The following is a 21,994-nucleotide window of genomic DNA, read 5'->3' on the forward strand; positions in this document are numbered from 1 at the left end:
AATACCACACAATGCTTTACACACAACATGTCTTGAGGATCACAATAACTACTCCGTATACTCTAGTGTCCACGGATGAGGGACAGTACTTTTTCTGCAACACACAAACTGTATTCTGCTACTGTAGGGCTATCTACTCATTAATCTGTAAGCAATATGCGCTCTGGGGCACGTCAACATCGCACGATACTGTAGCCTACGCGCGCGTCCCCCGCTTCGGTCGTGCGCGCCGCCGTTCCTGCGGAATTCAAGGAGCTGTGGTCGGACTGAAGACTCCCACCCCACCTAGAGAATAATGAACAACAAATTTGATGCGTGAGTAATCAAAGCTATTTTGAATATTTGGTGGACAATGGGCGCCCCGCTGTGAATGCAAATTCGTTGAGCAATTAGGCCTATGCCTTGCTTGGAGAAAAAGAGGTGTGTCCGGTCTGGTCTGCATGCCTTGCAGGGACTGGGGGACACGCGAGTGCTTGTCATGTCTCATCGTAGTTACGCATTTCACATAACAAGATTCATGGTGACAACGAATCAATCGTTTAATAGGGAATGCTTGCCCCTTCTTGCGATAGCCCTTTTAGCGTCGAGCCCCGCGGGCCGTGGCTGAATCCTCGGCTTGCAAGTGGTTGAAAGTCAGCGGCAGGTGCGCGCAGAGTCGGCTAAAACTATCCCCCATGCCCCTGATCACATTTAGTTATTTTAGGAGAGACAGGTGGGGAAAGGTTTTTATTTAGCAAATGTTAATACGCTATTCCGCATGGAAACGTTGACAGCGACAAGCAACCGCGTGTTATGTGTATATTGGAACCACTAAAGTGGCCACTGGCGAGGCTACAATGTTGCACTGGTGAGTGCATGCTTATAACTGTCAACACTGCACATTCGACCACATTGCTAGTGAGAGATGTTGACAAGACCCTGTTACTATACACAAATACCAAGCAATGAAAAGCCAATCACTTTCAGCTGACAACTGTGACCCACCATAGTATTCACATTTATATAGTGATTATTACAATGTAATAACATAGTACATGTACACTGAACAAAAATATAAATGCAACATGCAACAATTTCAAAGTTTTTACTGAGTTACAGTTGATATAAGGAAATCAGTCAATTTAAATAAATTCATTGGGCCCTAATCTATGGATTTGGGAATACAGATATGCATATGTTGGTCACAGATACCTTTAAAAAAATGTAGGGGTGTGGATCAGAAAACCAGTCAGTATCTGGTGTGACCACCATTTGCCTCATGCAGCGCTACACCTCTCCTTCGCATAGAGTTGATCAGGCTATTGATTGTGGCCTGTAAAATGTCCCGCTCCTTTTCAATGACTGTTGAATGTTGTCCCGCTCCTTTTCAATGACTGTTAGAAAATGCTGAATGTTGTCTTGAACTGGAACACGCTGTTGTACACGTTGATCCAGAGCACCCCAAACATGCTCAATGGGTAACATGTCAGGTGAGTATGCAGGCCGTAGACGGACTGGGACATTTTCAGCTTCTAGGAATTGTGTACAGATCCTTGCGACATGAGGTGATGGCGGCAGATGAACGGCACGACAATGGGCCTCAGGATCTATGCATTCAAATTGCCATCGATAAAATGCAATTGTGTTCGTTGTACGTAGCTTAAGCCTATTCATAGCATAACCACACCTCCACCATGGGGCACACGTTGACATCACTAAACCGCTCGCCCACACGACACCATACAGTACATGATGTCTGTCATCTGCCCGGTAAAGTTGACACCGAAGAGCACACTTCTCCAGCATGCCAGTGGCCATCAAAGGTGAGCATTTGCCCACTGAAGTCGGTTATGATGCCGAACTGCAGTCAGGTCAAGACCCTGGTGAGGACGATGAGCACTCAGATGAGCTTCCCTGAGATGGTTTCTGACAGAAATTCTTCAGATGTGCAAACCCACAGTTTCATCAGCTGTCCGGGTGGCTCGCAGTTGAAGAAGCCGGATGTGGAGGTCCTGGGCTGGCGTGGTCACACGTGGTTTGGAGTTGTGATGCCGGTTTGACGTACTGCAACATTTTATACAACGACGTTGGAGGCGGCTTATCGTGGAGTAATTCACCTTAAATTCTCTGGCAACAGCTCTGGTGGACATTCCTGCAGACAGCATGCCAATTGTACGCTCCCTCAAAACTTGAGACATCTGTGGCATTGTATTGCGTGACAAAACTGCACATTTTAGAGTGGCCTTTTATTGTCCCCCAGCACAAGGTGCATCTGTGTAATTATCATGCTGTTTAATCAGCTTCTTGATCTGCCACACCTGTTAAGTGGATGGATTATCTTGGCAAAGGAGAAATGCTCACTAACAGGGATGTAAACAAATTTGTAAACAAACATTTTCGAGAAATAAGCTTTTTATGTGTATGGAAAATGTCTGGGGTCTTTTATTTCAGCTCATGAAACATGGGACCAACACTTTACTAATACTAGTATTTTACAATAACCTAGTTAGATAAGACTATTCAAAGTGTGTACTCAACAAGGACCTTCATTGTTGTAAGTAATTACAGTTCAATATCATACTTTGCTTGTGTGTATGAGTACAGAATTTGTGTGGATGGATGGATTAGTCTTGTCATGATGCCTCATTGTATTTTTTTACAAGGTTCTGTACAGTATCTTATGGTCTTATTCTCCTCACTGACTAGATATCCCCTTTCCCTTTCCTCTCCTCGATATATTCTATCTATGCTGTTTATCCTCTATATATTCTGTCTGTGTACTGTTTATCCTCCATATGTTTTGTCTGCATTCAGTTTATTATCTCACAAGGTCAAATTCCTGGTATATATAAGTGCACCTGGCAAATAAAGGCAATCCTGATTTTGATTCTGTGTGTTCAGTCTGAAAGATGATGACAGTGGGGACCACGACCAGGATCAAGGCTCACAGAAAGACTGTGAGAAGGAAAAAAATGACAATGATGAGGACAATGATCAGAACACTGCCAAGAAGAAGGTGTGTGTGTCGCCCAAATATAATGCTACAGTATGTATTGTTTGTTATGCTTTTTTTTTTTTTTTTTTAACAGTATTTTTATTGGAATTTCACAATTTTCACCCATATTAAAGAGATACAACAACAGAGACAAGGCAAAAAATAATAATAATAATAAAAAAATACGGCACCCGCCTACACATATCTGCGCATACATATATATTTGTTATGCTTTCTAAATTAGATACATTATAGATGTGATGGCTCAGTTTGTTAGAGCCAAGGCCGGACTACTGCATTTGGGGCCACGGGGCACCACCCCACAACCCCAAAAAGAAAATATATATATGTGACCGACCGGCTCGATTCAGTCTTATGTAGCAAAATTTGAAATGGTGTTTTTAACATTGGATAAAAGAAGAGACTCAGAGCAAAACAATTGTATATCATACACTACAGTCGAGGAACAATGGAAAGTAATTCTGCTTTGAAAGTTGATAAAGCTTAAACCCCACTTTTGAGAAAATGTCTCTTGGTACATTTGAGAAAATGTTTTGGTACACCTACTGGAGAGCTCTTCTAATGTCTACACCCATTTAGCATCGTTCACACCCTCTTATTAAGCCTTAACCCCACCCATCTCTTTAAGGAATCACGTGAGGCCATGTGCTATACAGAGTGAGTATGGTACTGTACTAAACAACCAAAGATTTCAAGATTTAAGGCTGGTTTATACTACGTCTATCGTCATGTCTGTAGACAGTTGTCACAATGACATCATGAATGTTCTATTGTCGTCCGAGATCAAACTTGTCGTTATGAAAAAGTATAAATACAAAAAATGACAGGCTGCATGATGGTCCAAAATACTTAACTGGTGTATTTTAACACCAATAAACTCATTAGTTTAAAAATAAATTTAGTATATGTCAATCTAGCAAACCAGGCAACTAAAAGCAACTTTATAAACAATGTTTAGTTTCTAGCTTGTTAGCTAGCTAACATTAACCACATCATATAGCTGACAACATCTTAGCTTTAGCTAATTTGTATTCGTTATTACAGGAAAATAAACTCTCAACAAGATCATTATTTACAAGTTAATGGCGAGCGAATTACAGAAAATAGCTTACGGTTGTGAGTGTGACGAAATATAAGCATGGCATTCTACCGGAGAATTTTAGAACATGGTCACTGTCTCGTTGGCCTAACGTTATACCCTAATTTGACTTTGGTGTAGGTCATGTTGTTCTTCACATTACCGTCTCTGGAAAACACACATTATATCAAATAAAATCAAAGTTTATTTGTAACATGCACAGGATACAGTAGGTGTAAACGGTACAATGAAATGGTTACTGTAAGCTAATGCACGTCTGTACATAGCGCTGTAATGTACAATTGACCTTATTTTAGCGCCCCAAAAAATGACGGGTGGGGAAGTGAAACCTACTGCGTGATAGGGAAAGGGGGAGATAAGCCGTGTGGGGAAACAGCTTTTTTCACCCGATCTGTCCAACTTATCACCTCTAAAATGTAAATAAAACACTATAAGGAGTTTATATAATGTGTCATTGCATACCTATTTGAGGGTTTGTGTCGAATTTGAATCAGGTTTTTAGGGCTGCGCTAAAGTTATCTTCAGAAGTAAACAGCGGCTGTTGCGGCTTTTGAGAGTCATGATGGCTTGCGGTAATGATGCAAAAAAATGAAAGCATTCAGTTGTACAATTGACTAGTGATCCCTCATTACCCTGTCCCTGTCCCTTTCTTAATTTTAAACTGCGTGAGAAGCGCTACACACCTGTTGGAGAGCTGTACGACACAGAATGAGTTGGTTTATGCGTGCTGTACGTTACGTCATGACACGTCACCATTTAAAGTAGTGTTGGAGGGGTCCGTTTTTTCAACTTTTCTCCAATACTATTGGGCCATTACCATGTCAATCAATGCTTGAATATAAACGTAGTTCACACCCCAGATTTTGATGCCAACACAGTCGCTACATTCCCAATAGTTTTCATTGCAGCCTCGTATGAATGCCACGGTTGCGCAAATTTGTACGGAATGGGGTTAGTCGACAGTACTTGCATAGTGGAGTCTTTTGTTTAGACATGTAGATAGCTAGCTAGCTTAACAATGAACCATAATCCCAACTCATAACGTTACTACCCTACATGAATCTGCTGGTAGCTAAAGCTAACCAACTAGCTAGGTTCAATGTTAGCTAGCTAACATTAGGCTATAACTAGCAATGCAAATGGCTCTGCAATACAAATAATATCAATACACAGATCATACACGTAACGTTAGCTAGCGAGACAGCCGGCTAACATTAGAAAGCTAGCTAACTACGCTTTAACTTCAATGAAAACAACTTTCAGAAAAAAAATTAACCGTATAATATCTGAACATGTAGCTAGCTATACATGGATGAACGCTTCTCCCTCTCTGTCACGGATTCCATGGTTGCCCTTAGTTTGAAGATGCAATACAACAGCATTCTTCTTTTCTATTTTCTAATCCCTCAGTTATTTGCAATCAAACGCCAGAATTTTCTCCATCTCCTTAGCTATCATACTCTGCTTCCACTGGGTATTCCACTGATTTCAAAACTCGATCCTCCAGAAAGTGGAGAGCATTAGCAACACTTATGTAGTTCTTCATGATATATTTTTAAAAAGCTGAGCAGCTCATGTTATAGACAGAAACGAGCTACATGGCAGACCAATCCGAACTCATCTCTCGGCATGTCCAGCGTTTCCATTATCTCAGCCAATCATGGCTAGCTGGAAGGTTCCTGACTTTTTCTGTGGCTAAACAAACTAGGCTCGTAATTTTACAATTGTTTTCATATTTACAGATGGCATACACATTTGTTATTAAGGCACATGAAAGTTCACATGTTCTAGAAGGAATGTCTGCCAAAAAAACTATTTTGGTTTCCTGAAACAAGTCACATATATATATTTTCTTTTGGGGGGGGGGGGGGGCAGAAAGTTGTTTTCATTGAAAATGTGCTGTTTTATAACGCTATTCTACATATTTTGACATGAGGCTGACAGAAAATATTACATTTTAAAACAAATTTCCTGCAATTCTACACATGGGGCAGAGTGAAACATTTGCTGTTTTATAGCTAATCTCATGCTATTTTTCTAAAAATGTTAAAGCAAATTTCCTGCTATTTTATTAATTTTGCCATGAGGCTGAGAGAAAATGTTACAGTTTTGAAGCAAATTTCCTGCAATTCAACACATTTTGCCATTGCTTATGACCCTGGAGGTTGTGGGCCCCAGGGTACATGTCCTTTCGGTAACCCGGCCCTGTTTGGAGCACAATGTTGATATCTGAACTTCAAGCTTTATGAGTACAATTCCTGCCTCATATGGTGTACTGAATAAAGGAGTTATCATGACTTCAGAAAGTATTCATACCCCTTGACTTATTCCACATTTTGTTGTGTTACAGCCTGAATTCCAAATCTATTCAATATTTTTTTTTATCTCACCCATCTGCACACAATACCCCATAATGATAAAGTGAAAACATGTTTTTATAAATTTTGGGAAATTAATCGAAAATAACTACATAAATATCGAATTTACATAAGTATTCACACCCTTGAGTCAGTACTTTGTAGAAGCACCTTTGGCAGTGAATACAGTTGTGAGTCTTTCTGGGTAAGTCTATAAGAGCATTCCACACCTGGATTGTGCAACATTTGCCCTTTATTCTTTTCAAAATTCTTCAAGCTCTGTTAAATTGGTTGTTGATCATTGTTAGACAACAATTTTCTGGTCTTGCCAAAGATTTTCAAGTTGATTTAAGTCAAAACTGTAACTCGGCCATTCAGAAACATTCACTGTCTTCTTGGTAAGCAACTCCAGTGAAGATTTGGCCTTGTGTTTTAGGTTATTTTCCTGCTGAAAGATGAATTCATCTCTCTGTGTCTGGTGGAAAGCAGACTGAACAAGGTTTTACTCTAGGATTTTGCCTGTGCTTAGCTCCATTCCGTTTCTTTTTTTACTCCAAACATACCCATAACATGATGCAGCCACCACTATGCTTGAAAATATGGAGAGTGGTACTCAGTAATGTGTTGTATTGGATTTGCCCCATGTTTTTGCAAGATTCCTTTAGTGCCTTGTTGCAAACAAGATGCATGTTTTGGAATATGTGTATTCTGTACAGGCTTCCTTCTTTTCACTCTGCCAATTGGGTTAGTATTGTGGAGTAACTACAATGTTGTTGATCCAGTCTCAGCTTTCTCATATCACAGCCATTAAACTCTGTAACTGTTTTAAAGTCACCATTGGCCTCATGGTGAAATCCCTGAGCGGTTTCCTTCCTCTCCAGCAACTGAGTTAGGAAGGACGCCTGTATCTTTGGAGTGACTGGGTGTACTGATACACCATCCAAAGTGTAATTAATAACTTCGCCATGTGCAAGGGATATTCCATGTCTGTTCATTTTTCCCCCATCTACCAATAGGTGCCCTTCTTTGCGAGGCAATGGAAAGCCTCCCTGGTCTTTGTGGTTGAATCTGTATTTGAAATTCACTGCTCGACTGAGAGACCTGACAATTATCTGTATGTGTGGAGTACAGAGATGAGGTAGTCATAAAAAATAATGTTAAACGATATTATTGCACACAGAGTGAATCCATGCAACTTATTCTGTGACTTGTTAAGGACATTTTTACTTATTTTGGCTTGCCATAACAAAGGGGTTTAATATTTATTGACTCAAGACATATCAGCTTTTCATTTTTTATTAATTAACAAACTTTTAGAAAAAGACAATTCCACTTTGACAATAAGGAGATATTGTTTGTAGGTCAGTGATATATATAAATATATTTAATAAATTCAGGCTCTAACACAACAAAATATGGAAAAAGTCAAGGGGTGAATACTTTCTGAAGGCACTGTAAGTGTGAATAAGTGGCACAGTGGTCTAAGGCTCTGCATCTCAGTGCAAGAGGCGTCTCTACAGTCCCTGGTTCGAATCCAGGCTGTACTACATCCGGCCGTGATTGGGAGTCCCATAGAGCGGTGCACAATTGTCCAGGTTTGGTCGTGGTAGGCCTTCATTGTAAATAAGAATTTGTTCTTAACTGACTTGCCTAATTAAATAAAGGATAAGTTACTTTAGGATAAAAGTGCCTGCTAAATGACCGTATCTTGTCTCTGCTCTGCTCTGTTGTGTTGTTCAGATTGCAGTTCCAGGGGTAGGGGAGCACCCCCTCCAGTATAACTACTCCTTCTGGTACTCCAGACGCACCCCCGGCCGGCCTGCCAGCACCCAGAGTTACGAATCCAACATCAAACAGATCGGCAGCTTCGCCTCGGTCAGTCCCTATTGGGAACCATTGTTCTTTGCCTTTCACCTTTGCAGTTTCTAGACTCAGCTGATCTAGTTTAGTATGGATCTAGGGTTCTAGACTAATTCTGTCCTCCGGTCCACCAGGTGGAGCAGTTCTGGCGTTTCTACAGTCACATGATCCGTCCGGGCGACCTGACGGGCCACAGCGACTTCCACCTTTTCAAGGAAGGGATTAAACCCATGTGGGAGGTGGGTAGCAAAGATGGTAGATAAATGGAGATAGTTCACTCAGGCCGTTTACCATTGAACATTTCTGTCTACTTAAGTGGGTGGCTCTCCCATAGACACCAATGCGATAGCAGCTGGGTCTTGTCTACTTAGTTCATTTTCTTTTAATTGGGGGAGTGGGATGTCTCACTTCCGGTATTCTTTTGATCTATCCTTACCTTTATGAGCTCACTCAAGCTGACCTTAGATCACTGTCTTCACCTGTTTATAATGTTATACCATTACCAGGGTTGTATTCATTAGGAAGCAAATAGAAGAAAACAGACGGGATCAGAAAGGGACTGCCTAAACTAATAAGGAATGCTCATTTTCCTTTTCAATTGCAGAATGTTTTGTTTTGGTGTGCCCTAATGAACATGACATATTTGTTTCCTGCCTAATGCCCGTGTCTATCTTCTCTCTGTGTCTCTCTAGGACGACGCTAATAAGCTAGGTGGGAAGTGGATCATCCGGCTGAGGAAGGGCCTGGCGTCTCGTTGCTGGGAGAATCTGATTCTGGCCATGCTGGGGGAACAGTTTATGGTGGGGGAGGAGATCTGTGGCGCTGTGGTGTCTGTACGCTTCCAGGTACACACATACATCGAGCCGGACGTGCAAACACACGCACATTCACTGTTCCAGTGTCTATTGTTGCCAACACTATGCTTCCCTCATGTCTTTCCTCCAGGAGGACATAATCTCCATCTGGAACAAGACAGCCAGTGACCAGTCCACCATTACCCGGATCAGAGACACTCTACGTAGGGTCCTCAACCTACCCCCCAACACCATTATGGAGTACAAGACACACACCGACAGCATCAAGTAAATACACACACACACAAACACAGAGCTAATGCCTGAGCTACTAGGCTTTAGCTCAGTAGGCTAACACAGTCTGTGATACCTGGGGGGGGTTCTGTCTGTTCTCAGGGCCTGGGAGGACTTCCATGGTCTGGTGAACGCTGTTGGTGGTCGCTAGTCTCCAAAGCTGTGAGTTTCTGCCAAGGGTAGGAGCTGCTATGTCTTAATTCATATTCCTACATGCACACACTGGCTTGCCTCATGTTCTTACTTCTGTTGTGTCTCTGTGCATGGAAATCATGACACTAGTCATGATCAGTACTATTATTAGTACTACTGTATTAGTACGCTAGTAGTCAATTATAGGAACTGAGTGTTTCAATAACCTAACTGTCTCTGTTTATGTTTGTCTCTCTCTCATATCTCTAGATTTGTGTGTAGTGTCTTTTGGATGAAATCCGGAGGAATAATACCTTTTTAAGGATCAGTACTGTTTTACATGGCGACAGCGAGGGAGAGATAGATAAAGAGAGGGGGGGACAGTGGCAAAAGAGCATTCCTTCCTTTCTATGGCTCATGGAACCCATTTGAACTTAACTGAAAAAGAAAATCCACTCTACGGAACACGGAACCAAGCCGGTTGTCGGTTGGTTGGAGCAAATAAGAAAAATGGTTTTTCATCTGCCTGCCAGTCAGAGATGAATGAAACCTCAGTGGGTGTATTTTTTCGAGCTACACTGTCCCTGATCTGCCAACAGAGGGAGACTTTGGCCAATGACTGTTGACGGAATCTTCTTCTAACAGAATATTAAACCAAACCCTTCCCATAAATAGGTAGATACAGAATATTCATCATTGTGTAGCACAATCACAGTTCCCTCTGGTAGAGTTTTAAATGTACAGCAGAGAAAATGTATCTGTTTTTTTTTTTACTCTGAAACTAAACAGGGTTGCAGGTGGAAGTTATTTTATTATAGTGCAGTATTTTAACTACAATGCCTCTAGTCATTTAAACTAGAAATATTATTGCGTGCAAAAATATATTTATAGAAAAAGATATGTCCTTTTGAGAAATCTATTTACTTAACGAGAATCGAGAACAGGATTCTTTACCTTTGACCAGGAAGTCTTCAACCCAAAGGATGGGGACCATCCTAAAGGGGGACTGCGGGTAACGTGAAACGGCCTCTTTAGAATGGACTGCCTAGCTGCCTATATCACTGTGCCTGGCCTCGAGACGGACCCAACCCAGATTAAACATTTAAAATGCCTTTCAAGATCCCACAGTGAAGATGGACATAACATTACAACTTTAACAACAATGTAATAATGTTGTAACAATGTTATCTGTGACAACATAATCTCTCCAGTGTGGAATGGTGGTAGCCTGGGTGTCAGTCTGTTTCCGCTCTCTTGCCAACTCCTTTTGGAATTGTCATGCAAAACAGTTTGGCTTGACAATGATCATGGAGTTAGTCAAAATCACAAACAGATCTGGGACCAGGCTAGAATGGTGGCCCTGCTGTGATATTTCCCCCGGGTAGAAGGAGTCCCTGAACACTGACCTGGAATCAGCTCATCTGACCCCCTCACCATTTAGTGCTACAGAACAGAAACTGGTCCCAGGCCAGAGCTTGGGGCTCCTTCTATCTTCTCCCCCCTGATGATATACTGCCTAGGATTGGGTGGGTGGTGCTGGAAAAAGGGTGTCTTGTCAAAACGAGGAAAGTACTGTCTGATGGATATACACCTGATGGATTATAGCAATAAATGTTGATTATGCATCTGCTGCTAACCAATGGCTTCAGTGTTCTATTCTGTGATGTCACCGGTGGCATATGTATGATGAGGAAAACATGTATCTTTCCAAACAAAGATAGTATGAACTGATTGTCAGTCAGTCAAATTGTTGTGATGGGAGCATAAGCCAATGCAAGGTATCTATTAAGTTTAATTGGATGTATCTCTTCTACTAGGACAACTAAATGAGAACTAAATAAAGGAAAGGAGGTCATGCCATGCAGACTAGTACATCTTTGGTGTCGCTAACATTTGCACCCCTCCCCCAAACAACTGTCCAGGTGTTCATCATCTCTGATGATGCTGCGGCGTGGCATCGGGCGAAGCTGTGAAACTCGCCGATGGTCATTTGATCTCTGCAGTTCTCATGGTCCACTTTTGATTACCTACATTTTCTCATCTCTGATTGTCTGGTGCCAGTTCAGCTCATCTCAAAGAACATATAATTCTAAAGAGAGAGGGAGAGAATGAGAGAGAGAGATGGAATGGTCAATGTAGGGAGTACAGAGAGTAGAGGTCGACCGATTATGATTTTTCAACGCCGATACTGATACCGATTATTGGAGGACCCAAAAAAGCCGATACCGATTAATCGGCCGATTTTTAAAGATTTATTTGTAATAATGACAATTACAACAATACTGAATGAACACTTATTTTAACTTAATATAATACATAAATAAAATCAATTTAGCCTTAAATAAATAATGAAACATGTTCAATTTGGTTTAAATAATGCAAAAACAAAGTGTTGGAGAAGAAAGTAAAAGTGCAATATGTGCCATGTAAGAAAGCTAACGTTTAAGTTCCTTGCTCAGAACATGAGAACATATGAAAGCTGGTGGTTCCTTTTAACATGAGTCTTCAATATTCCCAGGTAAGAAGTTTTTGGTTGTAGTTATTATAGGAATTATAGGACTATTTCTCTCTTTATGATTTGTATTTCATATACCTTTGACTATTGGATGTTCTTATAGGCACTTTAGTATTGCCAGTGTAACAGTATAGCTTCCATCCCTCTCCTCGCCTCTACCTGGGCTCGAACCAGGAACACATCGACAACAGCCACCCTCGAAGCAGTGTTACCCATGCAGAGCAAGGGGAACAACTACTCCAAGTCTCAGAGCGAGTGACGTTCGAAACGCTATTAGCGCACACCTCACTAACTAGCTAGCCATTTCACATCGGTTACACCAGCCTAATCTCGGGAGTTGATAGGCTTGAAGTCATAAACAGCAAGCATTGCGAAGAGCTGCTGGCAATACGCACGAAAGTGCTGTTTGAATGAATGCTTACGAGCCTGCTGGTGCCTACCATCGCTCAGTCAGACTGCTCTATCAAATCATAGACTTAATTATAACATAATAACACACAGAAATACGAGCCTTAGGTCATTAATATGGTCGAATCCGGAAACTATCATCTCAAAATCAAAACGTTTATTCTTTCAGTGAAATACGGAACCGTTCCGTATTTTATCTAACGGGTGGCATCCATAAGTCTAAATATTCCTGTTACATTGCACAACCTTCAATGTTATGTCATGTTATGTCTGGCACCCCAATGGTGGAACAAACTCCCTCACGACGCCAGGTCAGCGGAGTCAATCACCACCTTCCGGAGACACCTGAAACCCCACCTCTTTAAGGAATACCTAGGATAGGATAAAGTAATCCTTCTAACCCCCCCCCCCCTTAAAAGAGTTAGATGCACTATTGTAAAGTGGTTGTTCCACTGGATATCATAAGGTGAATGCACCAATTTGTAAGTCGCTCTGGATAAGAGCGTCTGCTAAATGACTTAAATGTAAATGTAAATGTAATGTCATAATTACGTAAAATTCTGGAAAATTAGTTCGCAATGAGCCAAGCGGCCCAAACTGTTGCATATACCCTGACTCTGCGTGCAATGAACGCAAGAGAAGTGACACAATTTCACCTGGTTAATATTGCCTGCTAACCTGGATTTCTTTTAGCTAAATATGCAGGTTTAAAAATATATACTTCTGTGTATTGACTTTAAGAAAGTCATTGATGTTTATGGTTAGGTACACGTTGGAGCAACGACAGTCCTTTTTCGCGAATGCGCACTGCATCGATTATATGCAACGCAGGACACGCTAGATAAACTAGTAATATCATCAACCATGTGTAGTTATAATTAGTGATTATGATTGATTGATTGATTGTTTTTTATAAGATAAGTTTAATGCTAGCTAGCAACTTACCTTGGCTTACTGCATTCGCGTAACAGGCGGGCTCCTCGTGAGGCAGGTGGTTAGAGCGTTGGACTAGTTAACCGTAAGGTTGCAAGATTGAATCCCTGAGCTGATAAGGAAAAAATCTGTCGTTCTGCCCCTGAACAAGGCAGTTAACCCACCGTTCCTAGGCCGTCATTGAAAATAGAATGTGTTCTTAACTGACTTGCCTAGTTAAATAAAGGTGTAAAAAAAACAAAAAAAACGGCAAAATCGGGGTCCAGCATTACCGATTTCCGATTGTTATGAAAACTTGAAATCGGCCCTAATTAATCGGCCATTCCGATTAATCGGTCGACCTCTAGTACAGAGTTTGCGTCCCCAGGTCAGATTCACGTTGTATTCATTGATTCCCACAGTATTTTATCTGGGTAGTTTTTTGTGGGAGAGTTTTTCTTCATGCTTACCAGTAGGAACGTGGCCGCCAGCAGAAGAAGTTTGGTCTGTGATGTCATATCCTGTGGAACTGCAGGATTAAGAGGTTTTAGGAGGAGAGGGGTTTTTGCAGTGTTCTCGAGCAGTAGATACTTCTATTTGTTTTTAAGGTAAAGCTATTAAGCCAAGGTTTAGCTATATGGCTTCGGGTGTAAACGAAGGAAAGCTCACCCTCTAACCCAAAGTATTCATGATCCATGTTGCATTCTTCGTTAAACCCAGGCCATTTCTTCCATATGGAGCCAATTTTCTCACCGATGGCTGAGACCACCTGATGTTTGACAAAGAGATAAAAATGCATACAGTAGAATGGAAGTGGTGAAACAGATATTTGCATATGGCATAAATTACCTACTGAAATAATTATTCGAAAATGAATGAAATAATATGATAATCAACCAAATATCCGACCAATCAAAGTCAATCAGATAATGGCTGGTAATGGCCTGAAATGATAATGACCTGGAATTCTTGGTTAGAGAGGCATCGGTAGGGGCAGCACGATCCCTGGATTCTTACAGTGGCGGTTCCATCGGAATCACACACTTCCAGGAGAGGGGTGAACATACTCCATCTGTTAACAGGTACAACTGGTGAACACACAACCCCTCCTGCACCCACTCACAGACGCTGATAAGAGACCAATCCTGGGTGGTGATTGTTCTTGTTTTTTTGTATTTCCTAGCGTGGGTTGATTGGTTGCATGGTCGGATGGATGATCAAGGTTTCAGCTGGTCAGTTTTCTATTGCATTGCACCACTGAGACCATTGTCCACTTGGTGTCATAAGAGGTCTATCGGGGTGACCCCTCCATACTGTAGAATAGAGATACAACACAGATCTAATTCAAACTTCTACTTTGCTCTGAGCTCTGTTAATTGGATACAGTGATTCTGGTGGCCTTGTCTGCAAGCTCTACTAAATAAACACACAAAGGAGACCTCTTCTAACCATAGAGAAATACTTGGGAGAGAGAGGGTCAGCATTTCAGAGAGAGAGCGAGTGAAAGAGAGAGGGAACGCAAGAGAGAGTTTGGGCATTTCAGAGAGAGCGAGAGAGAGAAATAGAGGAAACGATAGAGAGAGGTTTGGGCATTTCAGAGAGAGAGAAATAGAGGAAACGATGGAGAGGGGGTGGGCATTTGGTCAAAAATAACTAGGCCTAGTCTTTTCCATTTTTTCCACTAAATTAGCCACCATTTTGATTGAGTGGTGTGGAAACGGTGATGTAATGAGGGAAAACAAGAGGCGCAGCCGCCAGACACAAAGCTGTTTTTCCTAGTAGGAATGAAGCCACATTCCTCCCCACCCAGGACACCAGCAACCTAGGTTAGCCTGGCTCCATCCATCCAGACAGCTGTGCTATGTGCTAACTCCCCCCAGTTTAGCCTCCCTGGAGACTGGGCAGGAGTGGGGAGTGAGGAGAGAGGAGCACCACCCATTCTATTTACAGTCCTGGGTCGTATTCATCAAGCCTCAAAAAGAAGAAACAGTCTGAAATGGAGGGACTATCTGAACATTAACAAACACTCTTTTCGTTGTCCGTTGCACAGCGTTTTGATTCTGGAGTGAGTGGGGGTAGGGATAAATGTGAGAAATATTCTGGGAGAGAGGTAGAGGTTGGAGGTTGATTTCAGGATAGACATACCTCTGCCGTACGCTCCCTAAGAGCTGCCGTTGGGGGGTGTAGACCCTCATTTCCATCAAGCAGCAGCCAAGGCAGCACGCGTCCACCCTGAGGGGTCTTTCAAACAGGAAGACCTGGCGGGCCTGGCGGTCAAAACCTTGTAGGGAGCAGGACCGGGCCGGGCCGCAGCACTGCAGACACATACAGGAACTCTCTGAGAAGGAGAAACACAGAGGGCCCAGTTTCAATAATGAAATGGTAACTAGAAAAATGTCCATCCCAGATGGGCAATAAAATTATATTCTATTCTATAGATACTATTCTATCATATGGCCACAGCTCTGTCTGTCTGCAGACACATTCAGGATCTATAAGTGTAATGGCTGCATGTTACTGTTATTGTTGTACCTTCTACAGCCACAAAGAGCTGCTCACTGCTGTCCCCGGTGGCAATGCTGTAGGTCCTGCGGGACACACATTGTGGACCTGGAACACAGTAGCATGACATGACCAGGTCAGAAGGACTATCACGAATACACACATCATACCGTGTCTCATAGAATCAATAGGCAAATTGTTGGCAGAAAATCATTCTTTCCTCTGATGTAACTGTATATGTCACACATGAAGTTGCACAAACCTTGCAGCTCTGGCCTAGCTGTGATACGTAGTTGGCTGACTGCGTCCAGGAGAGCCAGACCCTCCTGTCCACCCGCACCATTCAACCAATGCTCCCCTGCTATCTCTGGCCCTCCAGAAGCCCTGGGCCTCACGTGGCCATTCTCCCCTTGACCCCCCGGACCTCCAGGGCCGAGGCCCAGCTGCTGGTCCTCTGAGCCCAGGTCAGGTGGCCCGTGGTGGGGTATGGAGCAAGGCAAACTCTGGGGATCGGCGGAGAGCCTCCTTCGACTGTGGAAGGCTCTGAAGAACCTCTCGATGTGCTTCTCTCTCTCCAGACGGCCGAAGGGGAGGGGCTGGGCGGTCACTGCTGACATAGTCTGGGACAGGATGCAGGAAGTAATGACAGGAATTACTGATCAAGGTTGGGGCTAATTTATAGATATAAATAGAGGACTCTGCGCACACAGACGCCAAAATGGGACAGAGTCCTCTATCATTCTCTTTGGGTCAATTACATTTGAATTTAGTCTATTCTCAATTCAGGAAGTACACTGAAATTCCAATTCCAATTGTCATCAATGCTCTTCAATGAGGAAATATTGGAATTTGGTTTACTTTCAGAATTGACTGGAATTGAGATGGAATTGTCTATCACTCACTTTATCGCAATATCATCACACTATTAACCCCAATAATCTGCAAATTACATCAGGTTCTCAAACAATCCAAAGGATTAGACCCCAAAATTAACAAAAAAACAACTGTCTTTGTACATGTGTCTGCCTCTTGCTCCACAGTCAACACATCCCTGGCACCGGAACAATCTCAGCTCTCTGAAGACGGAGTGGAAGCAACACACTGGCCAGCTCCTGGCTATTTCATATTCACGCCACAGCATCACTGAAACCACTACATCCATCTCCTATTGAAAACCTGTCGCAATCTACAATACCTCTGGTTCAGACACTCAACTCTATGGTAATATGTCACCGTTGATTCGTATTTGGTGACACTTTAAGTTGCTCTTCACACTCCGTGTTTCTCAAACCTGTGTAGTTACACCGTAGTTACTCGAGTAACAACATTGTATTAAGGTATTGCTTCTGTTGCTACTTGAGTAATTAGTGTAACTACAGAGGTATAAGAACCCGTGTCTGAAACCTACTGCACATAGTCTGACTCCATGGACTCACAGCAAAGTGTAGCATATTGCACAGTTGTTCCTTTAACAGTAGTGGTGACACGCTCTATTTGAAAGCTCTGTGTACTCCGCTCCAGAAGCAACAAGTGTTCCAACGCTATTCAATGGCGTGCGAAACAACCTCTCCATGTCTGTCTTTCTCCTCATATGATCAAATAAATCAAAAATTCTCCACAACATTATTTTCATGATAAGTTACATAACAGCAAAGTATGTACAGTGTTGGTGGTTTACAATTAATATAGATGGAACTTTTTCTCAAGCTCTTACCGTCTAAGGTCCACTCCCTGGTATCTCTTGATAGAAGTGTCTAGTGTCTAGTAGGCAAGCATCTGGGTTTTTGAAAAAGGGATGGGTGAAGTAGGCTTCTATCTAGCATTCAAGTGTGTGTGGGTGTGTGTATGTGTGTGTGTTTGCGAGGATGAGTGTTATGGAGGGGTGGGGGGGGGGGGGGGGGTCTCAACCCACTGGTCTCTCTGACTCTGTCTCCCCCCGTCCAGTTTCCATCCCAACCAGCCGGATTTTTCTTTTGTTGGGCCAGAAAGGCACCACTCACCCATGTAATTGAGATCCTGCTTCTGGGAGAGGGGGTGGGTGGTGGGGGTGAGGGGGGTAGGAGAGAATCGGGGGATGGCTGTGTGAGAGAGGGCGTATAGGGAGACACCCCCCATCTCTCTCCATGCCTCCGGAATTTGTACAACCCAAATGTGATTGGTTGGCATTTGGTTATGATGAACGGCATTGATCCTTACATAGAGGTTTGGCTGATTTCTAGAAATGATGTTGTTGAAAGTGTGAACATGGCTCCTATCACAAAGAGTTGTTATACCATTACCTTTAATAAGAACAAGTAGTTATACCATTACCTTTAATATGAACAGGTTGTTATACCATTACCTTTAATAAGAACAAGTTGTTATACCATTACCTTTAATAAGAACAAGTTGTTATACCATTACCTTTAATAAGAACAAGTTGTTATACCATTACCTTTAATAAGACAAAGTTCATATTTGAACAAAAAACACTGCATGTTCAACACACTAGATTTCAAGTAAAATAAAAATCATAAAGTCAACCATTTTACAAAAAACATGAAGAATGATGGTTGCCTATAAGTAAGTACATATTTATTTTTTATTTTTTATTTCACCTTTATTTAACCAGGTAGGCCAGTTGAGAACAAGTTCTCATTTACAACTCGACCTGGCCAAGATAAAGCAAAGCAGTGCTTTATACTGAAATAAAACAATAAGAACTAACTGTAGTAGCAGTTGACATTAGAGAGAGGCATAAAGCAATCACAGGAGTTGATCAGGAGAGCTAAGACAACAATGGGTAAATGACGATGAATGGGCAGAGCGGGTCAGTTAGGTACACACAGGACCTGAGTTCGAGGTCCCACATATAAACAAAATGATGTACCTTGTTAGTGAACAGTCCAGCAGGCATCAGCTGTGTAGCTGAGTGATCATAGGGTCCAATGAGCAGCAATAGGTGAGTCAGGGAGCCATTCGGTAGTCGCTACTATGCTAGGCGAGCGGGAGACACGGCGTTCAGAAAGCTAGCGGGCCGGAGATAGCAGATGGGTCTTCGGCGACATCGCAATGGAAAAGCCTGTTGAAACCACATATTTACATTTACATTTAAGTCATTTAGCAGACACTCTTATCCAGAGCGACTTACAAATTGGAAAGTTCATACATATTCATCCTGGTCCCCCCGTGGGAATTGAACCCACAACCCTGGCGTTGCAAGCGCCATGCTCTACCAACTGAGCCACACGGGACCTGACGATTACGTCGGCAGACGAGTCGTGATTGATCGACGAGGCTCCATGTCGACAATAAAGGGTCCAGGCCAATTGGCAAAAGAGGTATTGTAGCCCAAGAATTAGCTGGTATACTCGTCGGCTAGCCGGGAGATGGGCCAAGCTCAAGGCTAGCTCAAGGCTAACTGGTGCTTGCTTCGGGACAGAGGCGTTAGCCAACAATAGCCACTCGGTTGCAGCTAGCTAGCTGCGATGATCCAGTGTAATGGTCCAGAGCTTGCGGCAGGAATCCGGTGATGTGGTAGAGAAAAGCAGTCCGATATGCTCTGGGTTGATATTGCGCTGTGGAAACTGGCAGTTATTGACCGAGCTGAGGCTGGCTGGTGTGCGAGCTAAAAGGTGAAGACCTCGAGCAGTGACTAACAATGACTAGGAGCTAGTAGCTAGTTAGCAGGCTAGCTGCTGATGGAGGTTCCAGTAATAAAGTATAAAAATAGCAGATCCGTACCACATTGGGTGAGGCGGGTTGCAGGAAAGTACTGTATATTTAGATCGTAGATGGAAAGTGAGATTAAAATATATACAAAATACCCCCCCAGAAGAAACAGACTATTTACATGGGACAAGACAAACACATGTCCGACTGCTACGCCATCTTGGAATTGTAACAGTGTGATACAATTTTTGCATATTACTCAGTGGTAATATCTCTGTTAAAAAACACTTTCAACCATTGCTCTGAATCACACATATCATGCTTCTAGCATATAAGGCATCAGTACCTATGGTCAAGCCCTCTGTATACAGCACGGATATCTACTGCCAAAACCCTTCTCATCTCAGTGAATGAGCAAACTCATAGACTGCAGAACCTGTGGCAGACCCACATGGTTTAGTTTCAGTCTCAGACCCCCAGTGCATACATAACCATAGATCTTTCAAAGCATTCTCTAGCCACAAAAACCTGTGCTAAACCCCATTCATGACATGCCTCCTTGTTAATGCATATGTCATGCCCTTTCATATAGTGTTACCCCAGTAGATTTGTTCCAGTTTCATTCCTAGAGGGATTGGTGATGTTATTCCCTATTGGAGGAAGGCACTTCCTGGTATCACCAGGGAAAGACACGGAGGGCGGCCGGTTTAAATGCCCCGTCAGGAAAATTCCAATGGTACCCATGAGGAACGACAGCGCCATGGGGATGAAGCACACCCTGTCAATCACCCGTCCAACCAGGAACCACATCTTCTGGCACAAAATAGTAGCCGTGCATCACCCAGGTGGGCGCAACACTTTGGGAGACTCACACTCTCTAAGTCATTTTGTTGCCGGGCACTCTCAGCGATATGTTTGTAGGATGCCAAACACTGGCCCACCTCCGGTGAAGCCTAGGCCAGGATAGCCCCCAATTCTTGGGTCGTACCCCCCTCCAGACCGATATCTAGGGTCAAATGTCAAACAGAGAGCTATAGTGATAAGGAATCAACCGATACAATTTTTTTGAAAATTTGGAAACATTTTACATTACACTGTCCTTATTAATGTGTAATTATTCCTGTCAGTACAGTGCAACAAGTATTGTAAGTACTCATTGTCAGGGGCTGACTGAAACAATAGTTCAGGCCCGGAATTTGACTCCATCCCAAGCCACCCTGTTCACGCAAACCACCAGACCGCTCATTTTGTAGGCTAACCCTATTTGTTGATGTAACGGGTACAAAAGTAGTTATACATTTGGCCACTATGTTCATCTGGGGAGAAAGTTATCCACATTACAAAATACAAACATTTGGGAATGACCAACATGTAGCCTATCTGAACACTGAGTTTTCAAGGTATGCTATGGATATGGGTGCACCCTCAAAAACTCACTAGGAATACACCAATCACAGCACATGCAAATGTACAAGGCTAGACGCACAAAACAATTAGCCTACACTTCTTAAAAAGAGAATGAGATATACAGAGTTAGCTCAAATGTTCAAATGATTATCTTCATATTCAAGCATCAAGCATATCAAAAGTATCAACAAACTTCACACATTCACTGAACTTGAACATAAGCTACAACGATGTAAGTAAGTATAATACAAAAGTCAAAAAAGCACTCCTACACAATTTTTTTCAGATTACAATGTTCACTCACTGGTGTCCATAAAGCAAACAACACAAAAATAAACACATCTATACACTGAGTCAATGAAATTGAACGTTGGCTACATAACTGCAAGTATGATACGAAAGTCCAAAAAACGTGCCTCTGTACAAAAGCTTTAACTCACAGCAAATTTTCTTTCACCCTTGTCAGTCTGTTAAGGAAGAGTCGTAGCATAGCTACGAGAAACCAGTAAGTAATTACCACTAGTAAACCAGTAGGTGGCGCACTAACTCACTGCTCTCCGCCATCTTGTCAATGATGTCATCTTTGTCAAGTCCCATAAGAATCTCCTTCTCTGTTGCCATCAAAAGGAACACTTCAAGGTTCTCTTGAGTAAGGGAGGTTCTTAGGCGGTTCTTCACGAATTTCAGGGTGGAGAAGGTCCTCTCACAAGCCACCTGAGTGATGGATAGGGTGAGGAGGAACTTGTAGCCCAAACCAATGATGTGATACGCACCCGTGAGCAGATTGTACTGAGACAGGAGAAGATAGCAACATATTGGGGGCAGTTTTAACATGTGGAACAACTTCTGCTCACCAACTCCACACTTTCATCAGGATCTTCAAAGCCTTCCCCTGATTTATCACTGGCGGGGGTGGCCCTGGGGTTGTACTCCTCCAATGCTGACTGTTTCAGTCTTTCCCACTGTTGTGCATGGCTGATCAGTTCAGCCTGCAATGCCGCAACAGCGGAATGTTCATCAAATTCCAGTAAGCATTTGCTGAGCTCCTTCATGGCTGTCTTTGGAAAG

At 42.6% G+C, this 21,994-nt stretch overlaps 2 protein-coding genes and 1 non-coding gene across 5 annotated transcripts; 1 reads left to right on the forward strand and 2 right to left on the reverse strand.

The window, feature by feature from the left end:
* The first annotated feature begins 209 nt into the window (after positions 1-209).
* eif4e2 (eukaryotic translation initiation factor 4E family member 2) lies at positions 210-11,171 on the forward strand. Of its 3 annotated transcripts, none has more exons than XM_071375861.1 (8): positions 210-315; positions 2,881-3,025; positions 8,192-8,326; positions 8,446-8,550; positions 9,004-9,156; positions 9,257-9,393; positions 9,502-9,578; positions 9,802-11,171. In XM_071375861.1, the coding sequence occupies exons 1-7, from the start codon at positions 296-298 to the stop codon at positions 9,548-9,550; spliced, it is 744 nt and encodes a 247-aa protein (XP_071231962.1). In that variant the 5' UTR covers positions 210-295; the 3' UTR covers positions 9,551-9,578; positions 9,802-11,171. The 3 variants fall into 3 exon arrangements, with proteins under 3 accessions (XP_071231962.1, XP_071231964.1, XP_071231963.1); XM_071375863.1 differs by having other exon boundaries at positions 2,881-2,995; XM_071375862.1 differs by having other exon boundaries at positions 9,502-9,561; positions 9,802-9,939.
* A 134-nt stretch (positions 11,172-11,305) lies between these two features.
* On the reverse strand, positions 11,306-17,696 carry LOC139559664 (phospholipid scramblase family member 5). Its single transcript, XM_071375860.1, has 8 exons — positions 17,583-17,696; positions 16,131-16,488; positions 15,899-15,976; positions 15,512-15,704; positions 14,327-14,438; positions 14,036-14,135; positions 13,837-13,895; positions 11,306-11,620 (listed from the first exon to the last, which is right to left on the reverse strand). Exons 2-8 carry the CDS (start codon positions 16,483-16,485, stop codon positions 11,594-11,596), a joined length of 924 nt encoding a protein of 307 aa, XP_071231961.1. The 5' UTR covers positions 16,486-16,488; positions 17,583-17,696; the 3' UTR covers positions 11,306-11,593.
* Positions 17,697-19,026: 1,330 nt separating this feature from the next.
* trnaa-ugc (transfer RNA alanine (anticodon UGC)) lies at positions 19,027-19,103 on the reverse strand. Its single transcript has one exon. It is a non-coding gene; the product is annotated as a tRNA-Ala (tRNA).
* Between the last annotated feature and the right edge of the window lie 2,891 nt (positions 19,104-21,994).

This window comes from Salvelinus alpinus, chromosome 30, assembly GCF_045679555.1.
Source record: "Salvelinus alpinus chromosome 30, SLU_Salpinus.1, whole genome shotgun sequence".
Lineage (NCBI taxonomy): Eukaryota > Metazoa > Chordata > Actinopteri > Salmoniformes > Salmonidae > Salvelinus > Salvelinus alpinus.

What these genes read in the sequence shown, in the direction of transcription:
- eif4e2 (XM_071375861.1), top strand. Translation starts at nt 296, where the DNA reads ATGAACAACAAATTTGATGC. An exon ending in CGCCCAAATATAATGCTACA is followed by an intron (nt 3,026 to 8,191) that starts GTATGTATTGTT and finishes TGTGTTGTTCAG; the next exon opens with ATTGCAGTTCCAGGGGTAGG. An exon ending in TGGTGTCTGTACGCTTCCAG is followed by an intron (nt 9,157 to 9,256) that starts GTACACACATAC and finishes TCTTTCCTCCAG; the next exon opens with GAGGACATAATCTCCATCTG.
- LOC139559664 (XM_071375860.1), bottom strand. Translation starts at nt 16,485, where the DNA reads ATGTCAGCAGTGACCGCCCAGCCCCTCCCCTTCGGCCGTCTGGAGAGA. An exon ending in GCTCTTTGTGGCTGTAGAAG is followed by an intron (nt 15,705 to 15,898) that starts GTACAACAATAA and finishes TCTCCTTCTCAG; the next exon opens with AGAGTTCCTGTATGTGTCTG. An exon ending in TGAATACTTTGGGTTAGAGG is followed by an intron (nt 13,896 to 14,035) that starts GTGAGCTTTCCT and finishes TTAATCCTGCAG; the next exon opens with TTCCACAGGATATGACATCA.